This window comes from Falco cherrug, chromosome 11, assembly GCF_023634085.1.
Source record: "Falco cherrug isolate bFalChe1 chromosome 11, bFalChe1.pri, whole genome shotgun sequence".
NCBI lineage: Eukaryota > Metazoa > Chordata > Aves > Falconiformes > Falconidae > Falco > Falco cherrug.
In genome coordinates this window covers 33,200,469-33,221,158 of record NC_073707.1, presented here as the reverse complement: position 1 = coordinate 33,221,158, position 20,690 = coordinate 33,200,469, and the positions used below count along the sequence as shown (strand labels likewise).

At 43.1% G+C, this 20,690-nt stretch overlaps 2 protein-coding genes across 2 annotated transcripts in view; one reads left to right on the top strand and one right to left on the bottom strand.

The window, feature by feature from the left end:
• Positions 1 to 5,690, bottom strand: part of LOC129737070 (nascent polypeptide-associated complex subunit alpha, muscle-specific form-like) — a 77,801-nt gene extending 72,111 nt beyond the window's left edge. The window contains exons 1-2 of the mRNA XM_055723869.1: positions 5,625 to 5,690; positions 4,072 to 5,227 (exon numbers count right to left, since the gene is read on the bottom strand). Of these exons, the coding sequence (XP_055579844.1) occupies positions 4,238 to 5,227; positions 5,625 to 5,690 (1,056 nt within the window). The 3' untranslated portion in view covers positions 4,072 to 4,237. The remainder of the gene's footprint in view (positions 1 to 4,071; positions 5,228 to 5,624) is intronic.
• On the top strand, positions 5,277 to 15,629 carry RAP2B (RAP2B, member of RAS oncogene family). Its single transcript, XM_005447385.3, has one exon. It carries the CDS (start codon positions 5,689 to 5,691, stop codon positions 6,238 to 6,240), a length of 552 nt encoding a protein of 183 aa, XP_005447442.3. The 5' UTR covers positions 5,277 to 5,688; the 3' UTR covers positions 6,241 to 15,629.
• The last annotated feature ends 5,061 nt before the right edge of the window (positions 15,630 to 20,690 follow it).

Genomic DNA, 20,690 nt, shown 5'->3' with positions numbered 1-20,690 from the left:
AGTAGTCAGCCGCTTTCAGTTATTCTTAAAACGAATTTATACCCACCACATAAATGTTTCTTGCTGATTTTTGGTTAAAGCTTGCCATCAAATTTTTAGGGCCGAGGGCTGAGTCTCTGCCTTGTGCAGTGCTGAATGCACCAATGCTATTCAATAGGAGCAACCCAAATGAAATAAGGAAAACTAAAGTCATTGTTTCAGAACAAGAAACACTAAACGTCAATGCCAATATTATTAGATGCTATTGTGACAAATATAACTAAACCCACTCATAGCTACTATTGAAGCAGCGAGGTTTTATTGATCAAATATCCACAAAGTACAAAATCCTAAAACCACTACTGTTTATCAAGCAGCTATTAAAACCTGCAAATACTTTAACATGCAAATCCTTCAAATTTTGTTGTCATCTCCTTCCTCAACCCCCAAAGAAACCCCAAACCAACCTAAATTATCCTGCAAGTGAATACAAAACAAAGACTTCTTTGTATACCACTGAATTAAGAACTAATTCAGGCCAAGAAATCTTGCTCAATTTCATATATTCAAAATGAATAAACATTGAAAAAATTCTCCAGATGCCAGAAAAAAGTGCGATTCTGTACTTCAAATTATTTCAGATTGTCTTATCATCTTAGTTTCCCTCAGTAATTATTCTCTCTTTACCTTAAGGTTTACTGTTAATATTAATGTCACTTACTAACAGTATGGGAGTGACAGAACAGCAGCTCTTCCCCAAATGATTCTGAATCTTCTCTGTTCAACTGTTTTATATTGGATTATGAACCATTTAAGTGATAAAAACTCAAGTGAATTGTAACATACCTCTGTTATATCCAGGAAACATTGCAGATATTAGGAAGTGAAACACCTGCATGCAGTATTCTTAGACTGATTTCCCTCAGGATTTTCTCAGCAGCAGTACTAAATTAAGACATTTTCGGACCCTTCAGTTCTGCTAAAGTTGAGGATCAATTCACCATTCAGCTCTTTGCATTTGGCCCCAGCAGCCTGTAAGCAGTTAAACAGAACCCACAGCAGAAGGACCTATTCTTGTCACAGATCCCTTGGTTGCTGTAGGGCCCATTTACACCGTGGAACTAAACACTGTTGCTGTACAAGTGAGAGCAAAGAAGGATATCAAGTCCCATTGCCATAGAAGAAAGAAGAGCAAAAAGTGTATGGAACTGCATCTTCATGTTGAAATTAAAGGCATTGCATAAATATATGTTATGAAATTACTATTAAAATCACTTTTATCTTATAAAACTTGAATGCCAAATTATGACAGACATTTAGTATTATTTGTAGCCTTCAAATTCCATTAACACTGTGCCTAGCTAGTACATGGCAGAACACCACAATCTCAGAATAGTCTCTTTCACAGTCACAAGAACTTTCCATGTATTAATAAAAACTATTCTAAAAAAGTAGTCACTAACAGAAGCCAGAAAAATCTGAATGAAGGCAATAATCTCTTTCCCCTGCAGTTTCAGATTTCAGATGCATTCGCACACTCACCTAGTTCTCCACATATTGTCAAAGTCTTTTTTAATCAAAGACATGCATTTCCTACAGATTTTAGCTGTTTCATTTACAGAGCTCAGGCCTTCTAAAACTCAGAAGCATACAAATGCTACGCAGGACATATGCTGCAACTTAGCCTTCTCCTCACATCATTTTTCTGTTCCTCAGGTATAGCACAGTTTTTCTATAAAATACTCATTCTAAGTAAGCTCAGCAGTATTTAATCAGATCTCAGGAGGCTATACATCCCTTCACTAACACTGACCTTGGCTGGGAGTTAATCCCATAGCTGTAAGTACTTTGGCTATGCCTCTTTAAAGAGGTACCAGAAGAGCTGGTTAGAAGGCCCCTTCAGTAACACCAGAACGTCTTTACATATTTTTATAGCACTAAATCTTGTCACCAGACTGACAAGCTTTCACAGCACTGAAGTTTCAGGTATCAGACGTGTTACTGAGTTAAACTACACTTAAGTTTATTCTTTGCCTATAAGTGAAATACATTTTTTAAGGAAAAAAATCCCCAAACCAATAGCACGCTGCTTTTATAGTTCTACAATGCTGATACTTGTATGGACAAAAGCAACTACAACAGAAGCAGCTAATGATTTGATCTTTCTAAACTATGCAAAGAAAAAAAATCTTAGTTTGTATGAAAAGTTTTACTGAACAAGCAGGGTTACTCAACACCATAAAAGCTAGATATATATGTAAATACTGTACTGTAAACTTCTCCATAACCAAATTTATGCTTTTCAAATTATTTTTGACATTTTTAAGATAGTATCAAATAATTTTGAAATTGTTTTTAAAACATACTTGATCATTTTGAAAATCAAATACATACAGCCAGCTTTCTGATAATTATATTCTGCCTGGATTCTGCTGCATTGCAATGCTTCATGTTGCCCAAACAGAGCTTGTTTCAGGACAATTTTCATTTATTCCTGAGAGAATCTAAACTACAGTACTGATCATGAAGTACAACAACCCAATATAATGTGTGCTCAAAAATTACATGCTGCACACTCCCGTGATTTATTTAATTTAAATGTCTAAAACCTTAGCTGGGCATTTTCAGCCTTTCAACTCACACATCCCCTTAGCAGTCTGTAGCCGTGCACAGACTTGCTTCTTTTAGTTACTTCCCACAGACTCCTTGCTATTATTTCACAGACTCCAAATTCCTAAAAGCAGCACTGCAGACTAACTAATTGCCTAGAGCTGGCTGATAACAAGAGAGATTAAATTAATGTATGTAGTAGAGGACTGAGACTTCAGAAATAATACTCCACACTTAACAGGCTGAAGATCATTTGTTACTTTGAACAGGATACATTTCCTTCTTCAGAAATAGCAGCAATTAATAGCATAATGTAAAATGAAAAAAATAGAGAGTAATTTTATTCTGTCACTGGGGAAAAAAAACCAACAACCACCCACAACACAATTCAACAGCAAATTTGGATTAAATAGAATGCATTTAAACCAACATTACAGTTGTCTGATCTTTGCAAAATCCACTACTGCCATGTCAGGGGAAAGTGCAATAGAAGTAATTTACCTGTGGGCTTGCTATAGAGGTGGTGAAGGCAAGCAAATCCACATTGTACCCAAAACCTTAGAGTAACGTAAGCAAAGTGTGTCAGCAGAACAAGAAAATTAAATATTTTTGCAGTGATACCGTAGCCTTTCAACCATTTTTTATAGCTGTTTTTAAAGATAACTTTGCAAGCACTTGCTGCCTGATGACCGTTTTTGGCTGGCTTACATGAAGGCAAGAGTGCGCTGTCAGCGGGTGATGTGCTAGCTCTGCCTCTGGAGTGCTTCTAGAAGGGGGAACCAGAGGGACAGCCAGCTGAGCAACAGGAAGAGGTGGGGAAAGGACTTGGAAGCCTCGTAGTGAGCTTGGTTATTTTGTTTCCCAGCCCAACATCTATGCATGTCTATGCACGAGTTGAGCAGTCATTGAGAGGCAACTCATTCGCAGAACAGGAGGTTGGAAGTACTCCTAGGGGTGAGTTTTTTCACTTTTTCAAAGAACTATAGTACTGCACTGGAAAAAAGACATCCTACAAGTTTGCCACAAGTTAAGAGTAATGTGGTTAGCAGGCAGAGTCTAGAACAGAGATACAGTCAAAGCCCAGCTCCCAGGATTCAATATAAGATAAAATATCTGATCGATCTCCAGACTGATCTGTGCAGCACCCTGAAGGAGCTCAGGCTCAGCCTGCAGCTGACAAAGTTTGCAGGTGAGCGAGAAGACTGTGCACCTGGGAGAAACCGGGTGGAGGCCTGGCAGACCAACATCCCACCTCGGGACTCTCAACAGCAGCAAGGCATGACTTATATTTACAAGGTGAATACAGCGAGTGCCGGGTTTCAGACACACAACGTATTTAAGGAAGTTGTTTAAACAGTTGCCCACTCCACAGCAGGGCTGCTGGAATGCAACTTTTGTGTTCCTCAGGAGAGGCTTCATTTGCAAAGAGTTACACAAGCAATAGCAGAGGGGTTTAGTTTAAGCTCCTGAAGACAGGATCACCAGAGAACCCATGGAGATGCAGTACTCACCAGATGGCCACAGGGATGCAGTACAGCTAGATGCAGCAAAGCGAAGCCTTCACCAGGAATTCTAGCAAAAATAATTTAAGTGGAATTTAGTCTCTGCGAGAACTGTTCAGGGATTAACAGAACGTTGCTTATGAAACTTATTTCAAATCCTTTTGCCTTCGTCTACCATAGCCTGTTTCCTCAAGTATTGCGTTTAAATTGGGTTTCTGAACTAGGTGTTGTAGAAAGGACCTAAATGCCACAACTACTTGAATAAACACTGAGGATTGTAAAAAACTGAGTAAGATATAAACCAAAGGCCAGAGTGTGCCGAAATAACTAAAGGTATTTTCTTGAAAGGAATGTCTGATTGATAGAAAGTCCAAGGAACGACTTCTACAAACAGTGGCAAGTAGCCAGTCCCCGTGACTCCAGCCCCACCAGGCCACACTCCCGTGCGGGGCCACCAAATGCAAACAGCAGCAGCAGCTCGCAATTACCACGTCTTCAGCCTGAGGGAGCGGCCGGTCCCGACTGCAGGCGGACAGGGACGACACCGAAGCTGGTGCAACCCGAGAGAGGCTCCTCAGGAGCCGCCATGGCCACGGCCGCCCAGCTCGGGGGCTGCTCTGGCCGGGGCGGGCGGCAGAGAGACCAGCCAGCTCCTGAGGAGCCCCGGTTGGTGAAGGGGCCTCCCCCACTGGGGCCGGTGCTCCCCGGCGGGGAGCGGGCACCTTCGGCCCCCGGAGCCAGCCGGGCAGAGGGGCTGGGGAGCCGCGGGGGGTGCTCGGGGGGCCCAGCGCGGCCCGGCCGTTCCGTACGGGGTGCGAGGAGCTGCGGCAGCGGCTCCCCTTGGGGGCATGAGGGCGGGCGGTCGCCGAACAGCAGGAGGCATGGCAGCTGCCCCAGCACAGGCTGCGAGGGGTGCCTTGTCCCCTGGCGAGGGCCGATAGGGCGGGAGGACCAGCAGCGAGGAGATAACCGGGCCCTCCACCGATAAGGGGGCAGGGGGCTGCCGCTCCCGCCGCCCTTGTCCCGTTTGCGCGCCGCGGCAGCGCGGCTACCTGTGGGGGGAAACCCGCTGCCTGGAGGAGGCCCGGGGGGGGGGGGAAGGGGAACCCACTGCCTGAGGCGAGCGGCGCCGGGGTCTAACGGGCGGGGCGGGGCGCTGCGCGCGCGGCTGCCCGCCGCCGGGGAGCCAATGGGGGCGGCCGGCGGCGGGGCCGGAGCCAATGGGCCGGGGCGGGCCGCGGCGGGCCGCAGGGCGCCATGGGCCGCGGCAGCGCCGTCCCGCCGCCGGGCCGGGGCCGGTAGCGGCAGCGCCGCGCTCGCCTTTCTCCTCCTCTTCCGCCTCCTCTTCCTCCTTCTCCTCCCTCGGCGGCGGCCACCGCCTCCCCGCGCAGCCGCCGCCGCGCAGGACCCAGTGCCCGCCCCTGGGGCGCGGCGCTGCCCGGCGCCGGGGCCGGCACGGCACGGCTCCGTGAGGCGCGGCCGCCCCTTCCCCGCGCCCCTCCTTCCCCCCTCTCCTCCCCTCTCTCCGCCCGCCGTGAGGGCGGGAGGGAAGCGGTAGCCCCGAGCGGGAGGCGAGGGAGGCGGCGCGCTGGGAGCCATGCGGGAGTACAAGGTGGTGGTGCTGGGCTCGGGCGGCGTGGGCAAGTCCGCCCTCACCGTCCAGTTCGTGACGGGCTCCTTCATCGAGAAGTATGACCCCACCATCGAGGACTTCTACCGCAAGGAGATCGAGGTGGACTCCTCGCCGTCGGTGCTGGAGATCCTGGACACGGCGGGCACCGAGCAGTTCGCCTCCATGCGGGACCTCTACATCAAGAACGGGCAGGGCTTCATCCTGGTCTACAGCCTGGTGAACCAGCAGAGCTTCCAGGACATCAAGCCCATGCGGGACCAGATCATCCGGGTGAAGAGGTACGAGAGGGTGCCCATGATCCTGGTGGGCAACAAGGTGGACCTGGAGGGCGAGCGGGAGGTCTCCTTCGGGGAGGGCAAAGCCCTGGCTGAGGAGTGGAGCTGCCCCTTCATGGAGACCTCGGCCAAAAACAAAGCCTCGGTGGACGAGCTCTTCGCGGAGATCGTCAGGCAGATGAACTACGCCTCGCAGCCCAACGGGGACGAGCAGTGCTGCTCCTCCTGCGCCATCCTCTGAGGGCGGCGGCGGGCCGGGGCTCGGCGGGGACACGGCGGGAGCCGCTCCGCGTCCCGGCCGGCGCGAGCCGCGGGGCGGGCGCTGCCCCGGGCAGCCGCCAGAGACACTCACACATACAAAAGACAAGAATCGTAAAAAGAAAAAAAAAATCGTGTTGGAAATGTGGCTTTTTTCGGCATGTACGTTTCGTCCAGTGTTGGTCGTTGCATATTTCCTGTCAGTGTCTGCCGCGGGCCGCTGCCGGGCAGGCACGGCGGGGAAAGCCTGCCCGAGGAGCGGCCCCTGCCCGCCGGAGGAGCCCAGCGCGGCGCCCTGCCCGCTCCGCTCCGCGCCCGCTGCGCCCGACCCCCGCTGCTCCCGGGCCCGCAGCGCCCCGCGCCCAGCCCCGGGATCTCTATGCAAAGTGGGGCGGCTGCGCCAGGGCGCCCGGCCCGGAGAATTGCACATCGGAACTGGGACTTTAACTTAAAACACTGATGCCAATACAGTGTGGGGTGCCAGAAAGTGTCTGCTGATGATTCGTGAAATAATTTTCTATTTTGTTTACCTGCTGTATCGGATGGGAGTTTGCAGGAGAGTGGTAGCGTGTTGTTTTTTTCCTGTTTTGGTTTTTTTGTTTTTGTTTTGTTTTTGTTTTGTTTCTGTGTTGTTTTTTTTTTAAATCAGCTGTGAAAATGTTACAAATCTGCACAATTTTTTAGGTGTGCGTGCCTGTGTGATTTCGGTTTTATTTTAACTTTTCTTCAGCGGGTGGGAGCGGTGGTGTTTTTGTTCCGAGGGTTTTTTTCTTTAGGTTGGCAATAACTGATTTTGATGACTAGCTCTAAAGTGCAAAGACTTCCTATATGTGATGCAGGGCCAACAGCAACCCTGTGTCTATAGAGTGCCTTCAAAACTCAGCTGTTCCAGCCGGTGCCAACCTGTGAAAGCTCCACAGAATCCCATTATCTACTACTCCAAAAACTACTTAACAGTTTCCTTGCAGTAATCATTCCGAACAAGCCAGGACAAAAGGGCCTATTGTTAGTGGAATTTATTTCTTATTTCCATCTGAGCCTTTTAACTGTTATTTCCATGTCTTGCAAGTTCGGGTTTCATTTACTTCAAATTTACAAGAATTTAGCCTTTTGGGATTTTGGGGGGGGGGGGGGGCGCTTTTTTTTTTTTTTTTTTCTTCTTTTTTCCTTTGATTTTGTTGTGGGATGTACCTCCAGCCAGCAAAGAAGGAAGTTTTACCGTTGTGATGTACCAAGAAAATCCTAACAACTGTCATTTTAATTCCAGACATGCATTTAAGAGATGTCTATCCATTTTAAGAATTTTAATACAAATGCTGTTTTTTAGAAAACAACTTTGTGCGCTTTTATGTATTACATGAAACACTAACTTTCACATAGGCTGTTGATCCTGATGTATAGTATATCTTAATAGAAGTGAAAGGCAGGGGGAGGGGGGCTCAATTTAGCTAAGGACAGTGTTTAAAAAAAAAAAAAGAAAAAGCAAACCACGAGATTTCTATTTTATCTAATATTTAGTCACTTTTAATACAGTTTTTCATTTGTGTTTAGGTCCTGATGCTATGTGATGCCAGCATGTGAGTGGAACGCTGTATTCAGTAGGTAGCTTAGGAAGGTAGTGTGTCTTCAATGCAAAAGGCCTTGTAAGATTAGGCCAATCTGTGAGATTCCTTACTGGGAACAGCATGGTTTATTGGGGTAAAATTCTAAAGATCGGTTATTTATAAAATTTAAGATTTTAATCTCATTGCATTGTAACTCTTCAAAATTATGCACCAGGGCATTATTTCAATTCTGGTTTGCAGGGGCATTGGGGTGGGAGGACACCTGTACCTTCTGTCATTTGGAGCTTCTAAAGAGTTTGTTTACCTTTCTTAGCCCCTTCTTTAAAGATTAGCACACAAATCCTGTAACATTTTTTTCCTTTTTCTCCCCCCCCCCCCCCCCCCATCCTATCCCATGCCAAGAAGACTAGAAATTATTTTACAACGTGAAAACAATAATTGAACAATGATGCATAAATGGGTTTTTTAATCAGGCACTGAAAACTAACTGCCATGATTCCTACTGTGAATGTGATCATTTCTGGTTTTAAGTAGGAAAAAATTCTGCTTCAGCAAACAGTGTTTAGTATTAGTTTAATTCTATGTACTGAAATCCCAGTGATTTAGATGAAAATTATAAACTTGTGATTTAGTTGAAAATTGAATACTTTAGCAACATCCGGTATCTACTAAAAGTCTGGAAAAGATTATATACCTAAGTATTGAATGTATCTCTTCTTCTGAGCTGACATGTATCCTTCTGATACAATCAGTCAGGTTGTATCAGACTGATACAATCGCAGTTAAAAACAAAGAGGGTTGGAGAAGGCAACCGGAGTGATGGTCCCTCAACTTCTCCTTGAGGCCTTCATATAACAAGACAAATTGATCCAACCCCTCATTTTTAAATAGAAACTGAAAACCCCTTTGCAGCTGATCTTCCAGAAATTTCTAAAAATTAGTTAGAATCCAGCTCCTCAAGGACTTGCATGTTAAATGGGCAGAGGAATAATGCTTATTAATAGTAGGGCTTTCTTTTAACAAAAATACTGCATTGAAAACTAAGAGAGCTTGACTGCTGCAATGTCTGCAGTTTAAAAACACTTCATGTCTGAAGTTTTTAAAAAAATAATGCCATAAATTTGCATCTCAGCTATTCCTATGGTTCAATTTTGCCTTAAATTCACTGGGATTATATATTTTTTAGCACCCAACAGGCCTTGCTCTAGATCAGTTTATTGACAGGAACTCATTGTGCTTAATAAAAGCAGGTATTTATTCTGTTCTGCCCAACAGATAGCAGATTCTTCATGTTTTCTAATGCCTCCTGTTTCCCTCCTGCCTGTGTTGTGATTGAGGAATAATGCAAAAATGGGTGTTCGTAGCACACGGCGGCACATAAAAGTCCAGTATTTCTCAGCCTAGCAGAGCAGCTGAAGGCAGCCTGGTACGTTCTGGATTATGCTGGGGTTTTTTGTAGATACATTCTAGTTCTTGCCAAAAAAGTGTGTTCGGTGAAACAGTGAAGCATTTCAGAAACCATAGCATGGGTCTAATCAAGAGGTTTGAATGTATTTAGATGTTCGGTGTTCTCTATGACTCTGTGAGGACCGTACAAAAAGTAGAGCTCAGTAGTCTGATCTTGCAAATACTCTGAAGTGTTTTGGTGCTTGTTAAACATAGGCCTTGTCTATAAAGTAGAAAAAAGTCATACTGCACTTTAACTTGACCGAGTAATGAAAGCTATATTAGCTTCTACACTTGAGGAAAATGTTGTATCAATATAAAGGTACTCTCTTATTCCTTTTCCCTGTGGGAATATGTTATACCCTTATCAATACAAAGGTGGTATATATCTCTTTTCACAGTCAGAACTGCAAATATTTAATTGATTTGGAAGAAAAATTACATTCCCAGCCAAAATACTTCCTGACAGTGCAGAAATTGTGTAAACAAGGCCTTAGTTTAAGGCTGGTCTTATGGCCACATATTTTGCTGTACATGATGATTGTATTTTTAAAAATCCAAGCTTGTTCTATTGCAAGAAAGCGTGTCTTTGAAATCCTTGTCTCTGTGATTGTAATCGTGCAGTATTCTCGACCTCATTTTCAATACAAGTGTGGTTCTTATCAACACGATGCCCAGGCTTTATTGATGCTTACGGTTCTGGAGATGATGTTGAATTCTGTGGCTGTGGGATTCCTGACAGTTCTGCTTCTCTCAAAAGAATGTATGGCAAGTTTTTTATTTAAAAAATGCAAAGAGCATTTTAAATAAAGGGCAGCTGGCTCTTTATGACTTCTTCATTGGGATGCACATTGCATGCAGGTGTTGCTCAGTATCAGATTTCCTCGAGGAGTGACAGAATGCAGAAATTTCCATGTTCTTTAAGAATTTTGTACAAAAATGAGTGGCACGCATATTCTCCCATTCAGATGAACGGACAGCTTCCATGACTGTAAATGGAAAATGGTTGGAGCTCTACTGCTGTTAGAAGCTCTCTTACTCTCCAGGTTTGTATAGCAGGCAACCCAGACGCTGCTCTTTGTGGACCTTCACTGCATCTATGGAAACTACTGTTTGGAGTGCCCATTTACATTCTGGTGAGATTTGAGACTTGATGTAGAAGCAAATATGTGCATGAGCTCTGTTTGAAGGTGGAATAGTTTTAAATAATGATCATAGCTTGTGGCTTACTCCTGCAGTGTTTATAGCCTCATACAAAGTGTGTACGTCAAAAATATTCTCTTTCCTGTCATATTGTTATAGTGTGGTGTTCCAGAACCTTGTTTTTGTAGGAATCCAGCACTGCCCAACTTCTAAAACTTTTTATTTGGGGCTGACAATCTTTGGTAAAGTTGTGTATAGCAAATGAGAGTGATTGGATAGCAGAATTTTAGTTCAAACACCTAAAGATATTCGAGTTATGAGAAATGGAGTGGAAGTGTATTGCTGGAGCTGGGTGCATTGAGTTTGGGTTTTTGTTGGTTTTCAGTTTTAATTTGAGTAGACCACGGGTTTTGTAGTCTGTAATCGAGAATCTCAGTGTATTTCCCAAGTAAGAGTCAGTGTGTGTGTGTGTGTATTCTGACTTCATTGAGGTTGGAATCAAAATTCTTGCCCTTGCCACAGGTGATATCAACCTCTGTGATCTCAATTCTGCGTGTAGTCAGTATCACGCTGAAGAAAACTCCCAATGAAACCTGAACTCATTGACCAATAATGGGCTAGAGCAGGGAGATTTACGTGCAGAAAGCTTAAGAACAGCTATTAAAATTTCCCTATAGCTATTTTAAACTTTTTTGAGGGTATGACTGCTCTAATATGCATCAGGTCCTGCTTTACTACTGTTGATGCTAGAGCATAGCAATTCAGTAGATGGCATTGTGCATAGCATAAAGAAAATACTGTATCTAAATACTTAATCTGCAATATCTTAACAAGTCTTAGATCCTACATAAAACACTGTAAAATTAGAAGTTGGTTAACCAGAACTTTTAAGTTGTTCAAATAAGTCTTAAAGTATTGGAAGCAGCTGCTCTGTAATGACTTTATTTTATTTTGGCAGTCTCTGGGTGTTTTGGAGGTTTGGGCAAGGAGGAAGCTTTGATGAAGAATCCAGAGCTTTACTTTGGTAATTCTCAACAGAGATACATTTGTAGGACAATGGTGTCTGATATGTAACTTCAGCTTTAATGGCTTAAAACAAATTTGTTTCTAAAAGCTCTTTAAGAGAACATTAGAAAAAGTGCATATTTAATAGATGTGATGTGCAGGTAACAGACAGATCCCAGATGTTTCTCCTCTGCCTGATTGACTGCAATTGTGCAAGAAGTGCTGTAGCAACTAGACCAATCAGAACGACATTGCTAATTTTTTTGCCTGTTGATACAGTCTTCTTATCCTGCTGTATTACGGTGCTAGGATGAAATGAGATGTTTGAGCTTGGTTTGATGGATGGTTGTAAATTGACTTTCTGCGTGAAAAACTAACCTGAAATGGAAGTTGGGTTTTGTTTTTTCTTTGAATTACGTATTGAAAAAGATAGAGGTCAGCATTTGTGTCAGTATTTCCTTACTAGTTTCTCATTTATGGGTGTATTAATCTAAAGCTTTGTTTCTGCAGCATTACTACTGTTAACCCAATTTAAACAATTAGGATGAATACTTAAAAATTCAGGTTAGAGGTAGAGTTCCAAGTAGGGTAGTAAGTGCTGAGCTTACAATTGGATATTTGCGTTTGCTCTGTTATTAATAGCCAAGATATTCAGGTGTAGAGCCTGATGTGAGTATCTGAATAGAAGTTTTGTTTTAGCTGTTATAAGTGGTCCACCTAAAAGTGTTCCTGAGAAACACGAATCTTGATGCCCTTGTGATAGCATTTGTTCTGAGAGTTGAGAACAGATGCAAGAATAAGATGCATTATTTACTGTTGAATTAAAACTTGAGTTGTATCATTTTCCTGTCTTGCCAAGAGGTTGCAAAACTGGTAGTGTTCCTTCCAGCTGTGGTGTTTGCATTCCTGAGGTGGGGAAGCAGCATGCTTTCCTGATGGGAGAGATCATTTAAGTTCCTTACCATCTTGCAGCCTCTAAATAGTTCACTGCATCTGTGATAGAGTTAGAAATTAAAAGGAGGGAGCAAGATGTTTCTGACTTGCAGATCTGTATCAAGGGTGTCTAGATCCAGGGGTGTCTAGATCAGTCCTCTACCAAAGCCCTGCTTCTGGTTTCCAGCTTCAGCACTGATTCAGCATGTTTCCACCAAATATCCAAAGCTTTCTACACCTCAGTTTCTCCAAGTCTGTATTTTGTTGAAATGTCCATTTCAATGCAGATGAACTGATTTTGCATGGGCGTTTGGCTCTGGCATTGCAGCCACAAATGCAGTAAAGGAAGATGATCGGGAGAGGGGGATTGAGGACACAAGAAATACACAGAAAGGATACTATCACTTAGAAGAGTGTGTGACTTTTTTTCCTCTAAGACAGACCTAATTATTGGAAGCAAGTCTTTGAGTATTAGGTAACTAGCAGAAGTCTTGATTTAACCAAGCCTTATGCTTAAATTGAAAAAGATACTTAAAAGTCCTTTGAGCTGGAGGCATGGTACTTGAATGATTGCAGAGAATTATCTTTGCAGTTTTTCATTGACCTTGGTTTGTTTAAATATTCTAAGGTTTATTATTTTGATAGTTATCACTAGATAGAGGATGTGTTTAAGTACAATTTAATATTTGTATTAGTTAAATGTCTCCATGTTGTAGGGATTGATAGACACAGAAAGTATGAAGTGATGGTCTGTTTACTTACTGAAGGCCTTGCCAGAGATAAAGAATTAAAAGATCCAGGCTTCTGTTTTCAGAAATATGATGATGCACATAAGAATGCTTAATGTAACTTTCTAAATTTATGGATGACTTCTCAGAAATTGCTCAGAATAACAGACACCCTTTTCGACAGGAGATGACTGTCCCTTCTCTTCACTGCTGCTTGACTAGCCATGCTATTGCAGTATTTTTTTTTTCTCACTATAGTGTGAAAAACCGTGATCTTTCTGCTGCCATGGGTGTTTGTCAGACACGGGCTGACTTCATGACTTCATTGCTTGCTTGGAGCTCTGGCATTCTTCCTCTTGTAGGTTGCGTGGGGGAGGAGGGAGCACAGATGATGCAGTGATGATGAAGTGGTCGCTTATCGAAACCCTGGGATGGGAAGCTGGCTCACATCTAAACATTTGAGAGTGTGTGCATCGTTGAAGTTATACTTGAAACCGTGCATTCATACAATACATGCAACTCCTTGCTCTGCAGTGTTAGGTGTTTGTTGTAGGTTTGCTCTGGGAAAGCACTAACAAAGAACTGTTTCCTGCAAGGTGAACTGAGATCTTGCAGTGTACTCCTGTGGCTCCTGTATAGCTGGCATCCAGCAGGCTTGGAGGAAAACAGTTTGGCATTTTGAGGAAGAAGTATGCATATGCGTTGTAGCCACTCTTGCTTGTCCAGAAAGGTAGTTTGAAAGATAAGTCTTCTGCAGATATCCTGAAAATACTTTCTGTAGATGTGTTTCTTAAGAAATGCATAATGTGACTCCTGTTTAAGTTCCTCTGCTGGATCATAGTTTTTTCCCCTCGCACACCACCCCTAACAGAGCGATGAGGTCTGCTTGTTCAGAGTCTTGTGGGTGAACAGAAACTGAATGCATGTTCAGTATTTTCCATATCTGTAATAAAAGTAAGTTTGGGGCATTAGTGTACATCCACATCCATGACATTTAGTGTATTAAACAATGCACCTTCCCCACATTTTTATGAGAAAGAAAGAAGCAATCAAGAAGTAGCAGTGCAGGGCTAATAACATACTGGCTAGGTAGGGCAGGAATCTGTGATGGAGGACTGTCTTTTGGGTTTGTGGTGTGGGACTAGAAGCAGGACACACATCGCCAGGTTTTCTAAACACCAGATGTGATTTCTGTGGAAGGTTAGGAATTGGGATGTCTTGCTGGAGGCAGGGGGAGTTTGGGAGAAAATGGGTTGAATTTTTCAGATTCAGAAAAGAAATATAAAGTATAAAAAAGCATAATTCTGTGTACGTCATGGATTGAATTTATTCCACCCCCTCCCCCCCCTTTATGATGCTAAGCAGATTTGAAAGTGCAAAGAAAGTTTGCGCAATGACTGTTATCCACCAAGGATGATGTTGATGATCTGAGTTTATACTGAGTTTCATAACTTCCCTACACCACTAATCACCAAAATCTCTTGTAAACTGTGTGGAACTTTTTATAATGATGGTTACAATGTGACTCAAGGTAGTTGGGAGCCATATGTATTTAAGAGTGAGATTAGTGATAATTTTATTCCTTGAATGAGCTACAGTAATATTACATACCTCAGTTTAGTATTGGGAGTTTGCTGCCAAGTTTATTTGATGATTAACAAAGTTAAGATGAAAGTGTGCTAATGAAGTACTTGAATAATTAAGTTTCTAATGTTTGAGATCTTAATTTCTCTTTTTTGAACATTCCGCCGTGTTCCAGATTGGCTGGCTGTTTTCTGCTGTGTTTCTTTTTTCAAATGTTATGTTTGCTTTCGTGTGGGTTTTGCTTTCTCTTTGTTTGTCAGATCTTTCGGGTTTTCCTTTAATTAAAGATAAAAAGAGAGGGGAGATTCACATTTGAGTTGCTGTGTAGCACAAACTGCCTAGATTCCAGAAATACAGGCCATGCACTCCATGTATTTTTGCAATAAAATTAAGTTTAAGGAGAACACTGTATATTTAAAGTATTTCTAAGGCCTGGACTCTCAAAAGAGTAACAGCTTGAAAAAGCTTATTTACCGAAGAACTAGGTCAGCCTGGGAGTGAGTTAGAGTGTTCACAGGTACTTAGATATTTATTCACTTACAGTATTACTATACTTCAACCTCTGTAGCAAGAGTGAAAGTTACAGATTTCTGAGCATAAATATTTATGCACATGTACAAAGTTGTATCTGGTATGCACAGTTTGGGAAACATCCACATTTTTCTGCCCTTAGCATAAAAATAATTAATTGGATGCCTGCACTCACTGAATATCAGACCAGGAGTGTAGAAACTTAGGTACGTATTTATCTAGCCAATTACAAGCGCCTAAAAAGAGTTTTCTTGATTCCTTTCAAGCATTTTTGACCTGGTACAAACTAATTTTCAGCACAGCTAAACCAGAAAATCACTGTGGTTATTAAACGTGTGGAGCCTTTTGCCAGATGTGGGGACAGCAACCTGTTGAACTTGTCTGAATTGTTAGTGGTCAGTGCTGTTTGTGAATAAAACTGCTAGCCTTGTGTTTTACCTCTGTATTTCTTGTGATAAGGAAATGGAAACCAAACCTGTCTGGACTAAAATACTGAGAGTTCAAGGGCAGATATTCTTGGATCTTTTACAGATCTTGCGATAGATTGGAATTGCTCAATGTGCATCTGGTCGCAGCTTGTTTCAGGTGTTTGTAAGATGCTGACTTCCTTTATCATCGCTCAGGGGCTTTCAGCACTTAGGATAGTTAACAGAAATTAATTGATGGGTAACTGGAGTTCTTTGGCAGGTATGTTTGTGCATACTAATATGAAGACATAAATTGTATTATTCCAGGATGTAAACAAACTCTAAACAAATGTGTCTGGTATCCAAATTGGCTACAACAGAATTTTTAATATAACTTAATAACTGAAGTTTTATTTGTGTACTGACTTACACTGTAATGAATCTGAACTTGACTTGTTCTCTGATTCTATGAATGTATTTATGCTGAGTTCCCTGTTCTTTTGTAACCCTACTGAAATCAGAGCCTTATTTAAGCAAACAGGAGCAGAATTTAACCCCAGTCTGCATTTTACATGTTTTGCATGCACCTAGTAGTGTGATCTTTGTCCTTTTTAAAAAGTTGTCCTTTAATTTTTTTTTAAAAAAAGCCTTCCCCCATGCCTTTAACTGGATTTTCAGATGTCTAAAATGTAAACCTTCCTCCCCTGCCCCACCCCCTTGTATGGGTGTTTCTTATTGTGAAGCGATACTGGGTTTATGTAAATTGTCAATGCCATCTTGAAATGGCAATAAGACTATATATTTTTTATTATTATTTCAGATAGTAGTTCCCATTCTATCAGAAGTTTATAGTGTGTTGCTTTTTAGTATCAGTAAGGTTTGTTCATACTCATAATTCACAGCCGTTAGACAACCTTTTATCCTTGTAGTGATATCCAGTTGATCTGATGTGCAGGGGAGCACAGATACTGCAGGCTGGCTGTCCGGGAAGCTGGGACACTTACAGTGTAAGACCTCTCCTAGGTCTAGTTTGCATTAAATGGCATTTTTCTTGTGAAAATGACAGAACACTTTTCTGTATGCTCCCAAAAGGGGGTTGAGACAGGCTTACAGACACAATGGTTTATTTGCGTGGCTGATGGCATATGTCAACTATAATGGTAAAAGTTCCTTGTAGTGACAATTTGAAGAAGAAGAAAAAGAGAAAAGAAAAAAAGGGGGGTGGGGGAGGAAAGCAGAGATAAGGTAGAAAACTTGTGCTGGTGGCCAGCCAGGAAGAGAAGCACCTTGGGTTCCTTTCAGATATGGGTCCTACTGTGGGTGTGCTTTCCAGGACTCACTCAGACTCAGCAGGTTGCTCCTGTTTCTGATGCTCCCTGTGCTGGCTGGAGCACGCCTTGGTCAGCTGCAGGGGCTCTCTGCTGCCTGGGTGCTGAGCTTCGTACATGCTGGTTATTTGGTGATGTGTGGTGGCTGTGTAAATGATCACTGTCTACTGGGTAATGACTCTACAGTAATTCACCAGGCACATGAAAGACCAGGAGTGTCTGCTGCCTTATTTTTTAGAGTTTTGTACCCTGAACTGGTTGCATTGTAATGCCTTATGGTGTCCTGTGGGATGAGCAGCATTGCAGCTGGAGCAATCCTGGTGAATGTCCCCAATATCTCAGAGTGACTATTGAGGTTGCATCCCAAGCGCTCTTCTCTGCAGCTGCTCCATGCTGTATCAACAGAGCATAAGTTAGTTGAAGGCATCGCTTTTTTTTTTTTTTTTTTTAAATTTTACAGCAGATGCCAAGAGCTACATAAGCCCCTGAACTATGTCAGAACTGGAGGGAGAACAAAGGTGCCCTGAGCTTGCCTTTCCCTCCTGCCCTTCTGCCTTTTCTGCATTCACAAACAGATAAACTTTGTGAGCCTTGGAGTCTGTGGGTCACTGCAGGGGTGGGTGGCCCACATATATGAAAACATACATATTCTACAATTAAAAAAAAAAAAGGTGCAGTTCAGTGCATCAGGAAGCAAGACTTCTGTGTTGCTTTGGCATAAATACTATACTGTAGAAACTTTGTAAAGAGAAGTATTGGTTCCTTTGCGTGGCCCCACCCTCCACTCTTTGAAGAAAAATGGAAATATTTCTCTCTCAGATCCAAAGGTTAGATGTAAAACATATGATTTGAGTAGTCCTGAAATTGAATCAATTTGAAACTGTTAAAATTTTTATTCACTTGAAACTGGGTCAATTTCAAATCAAATTCTTTGAAAGATTAAACACACACACTTCCAAAAGGGCTTGTGTGATGATCCATCACAGCGCTCATCAAATTAACAAAAAGGGTTGATCCAGCAGAGTGTAGAAAAAGGGAATGTTTCACTCCTACATTACGGCGTTGTAACAGGGTGCATACCGAGTTACAGCTCCAGCTTTCTTTCAAGAGTAGGTACTATTTTTAAGTCTAAAGCTATCCTGATGGAAAAAGAACATTTTTTTTTTTTTTTTTTTTTAAACCCTCAGGAAAGGTTCAATCTGAAAAATAGTGATTGCAGGACTCAGGGAGGATTATGATAATTTATTTCAATTACCAATGCAAAACAGGTTATATATCTCTGCTTCACCATCTTGTGGAAAATCTAACATTTAAAATGTAGCATAATCAGATTTTGATTTATGCAGACTCTCTTTGGAAGACAGCATGCCAGTCTCTTGTTTTGTTGCCTGTAAAGTTACAGTGATTTTTAGGAAGTTTATGTTTCCCTGATGATGAGTTTCTAGCAAGCCTTGTCTGGGGTGGCTGAAATAAACTGTGACTGATGGGGTGGTGCTCCTGCCTGCTGCTGCAGCTTCTTAGGGCTGCGGGTACTCCGTACGGAACAGAAGAGCTTTGTCGGCAGGCATTGGGGTGGCCCCATCCAGAAAACCTGGTGATTGGAGCCCTTCCCTGAGAAGGTGATCATCTCATGGGGCTCTTGTCTCTCCAGTAAGCATTCCGCAGGGTGAGCTTCACACAGGCGTCAGTTCAGCTTGTTTCCAGCAGAAACTTGTGAGGCTGAAGAGCAGAAAGTGATGGAGCCTCACCCTGTTCACAGCACCAGCAGCCCACCTCTGGGTTAGCGGGGTCTCGCTAGAGAAGCTGTGCTTGTTTGTCTTTTCTCTTTGGTGGATTTGTAGAATCACAGACTGGTTTGTGTCGGCAGGGCCCTTAAAGCCCACCTAGCTCCAGCCCCCTGCCCCGGGCAGGGCCACCTCCCCCCAGCCCAGGTTGCCCAGAGCCCCGTCCAGCCTGGCCTTGAGCCCTGCCAGGGACGGGGCACCCACAGCTGCTCTGGGCAGCCTGGGCCAGCGCCTCCCACCCCCACAGCACAGAATTTCTTTAATCTAATCTAGATGATTGTGCCAGCTCCCTTCATAGCTGTAGAAGAAAAAGATTTGAAGATCTCAGTGTACTTGACTTGTCAGCTTCCTCACCTCTTCCGTTTTACACGCACGTACTTCTGCTTCCTCCCATTCTACCCCAACAAAAGGAAAAGTGGTTAAACTCATATTCAGGGGTGCTAAGAAGGAAGCACATGTTTTCATGTCTGAATTTGGAGCAGGTGAATGCTCTGTTCAGCTGCAGCCACCCTCAGTTCCCCCACTGCACAGCCCACAAAGACGGGTGGCTGCAGAAATGATTACTCGGCATTGCCCGATGCCTCCAGCACCTCAGGGCAGAGCATCATCTTTTTCCTTGGCATAATGGAAAATACAGTGAATGCTGCAGCACTAAATTACTAGCTCAAGAGGTTTACACAAAGTTTATAAATAATTTAAATTTCCAATCATGGGTTATTCCAGTCACTGCTAATTTCACTGGGCGTAGAACAGGCGGCATGTGACAGCAGCTCTGCCTTGATTTGAAAAAATAACCTAGCTGGTGAATTGAAATGCCCTCACTCTGAGCATGGCGTGGATATACAGCCTTCCAGCTCTGTGCCATAGTAACAGAACTTGCAGTCTCTAATTTTAAGCATTAAGCAATAAACGTTGATTAGTGTTCAGAGTTTAAGGGTGTTAAAAGTGGTTTGTTCTGATTAAAAGCAGTCACCATGCTACCGAGTTCCCTTTTTCTGTTAAAAGGTTTTTATTTATTGAACTGTTTAGCATTGTGTTCCAAATAAATGTATAGATTTATTGTTTACAGGCTACTAATTGCTATTATTTATTGATCAGGCATCTTGAATACACGCATCTCCTGTGTTTTTTTAGGAATGTCTGAAGTAGCAGAAGTGGTGCTCTGGCTCCAAACTGGGGCTTCACTTTTTGCGCAGGCAGGTTTCGCAGCAGGCGATACCTTTTGGCTGTGTGTTTGTAGCATCTTCTGCATCTGTAAGTTCATTGAGTCCCATATCTTTGCAGAAGGTGACTTTGTGCAGCGGTGCTGTTTGTAAAACTGTTACAAAATGATGGTCTCGGGAGATGCTGGTGGTTAATGGTTCTTTGTATAAGCCTTAATGGACAGCGAACCCAAGCTCCCCAGCAAGCTGGCGATGCGGGCAGTGCCTGATGGAGCCCAAGTCTCGCTTTCCCCCCATCCACGCACTGGGATCATGTGATGCTTTACAAACTATAAAACTGCTGAAGTACTTGTGGGAGGACATGGGGATCACATGGCCCAGGGTGACTAAATGGTGCTCGGAGTGGTCAGGAAAGCCGGGCCACGCTGGGGTTGCTGGTCTGCACTGCAGCCGCCTGTGCGGGGCTGGGACCCTGGCGCTCGCAGCCGGCAGAGTTGGCGAGTGTGCAGGAGGGGGTTACAGGAACAGCTGCTTTCTGGAGGTTTGCAGCTGCTTAATTCAGGCTTGGGAGTTAAAGTAATTGACTTTGGAAAAGAAAATAATTGTGTATATTATATCCTTTTTCTCAGCCATACTAATTTTCTAATATGTTTTTGGAGTTGGCATTTATGTTTCTCCATAACGGGGTAAAACAAAACTGGCTGGCATTTCAAAGCCTGTTTGTGGTAAAACTGAGAGTAAACATTTTATTTTTTTTAAACTTAGATCACTGTCTACTCTGAGTTGTATTTGAACTGACAAATTACAGGTTTGATT

Bases quoted from the DNA above. Each gene is read 5' to 3' on its own strand.
- RAP2B (XM_005447385.3), top strand. From the start codon at position 5,689: ATGCGGGAGTACAAGGTGGTGGTGCTGGGCTCGGGCGGCGTGGGCAAG.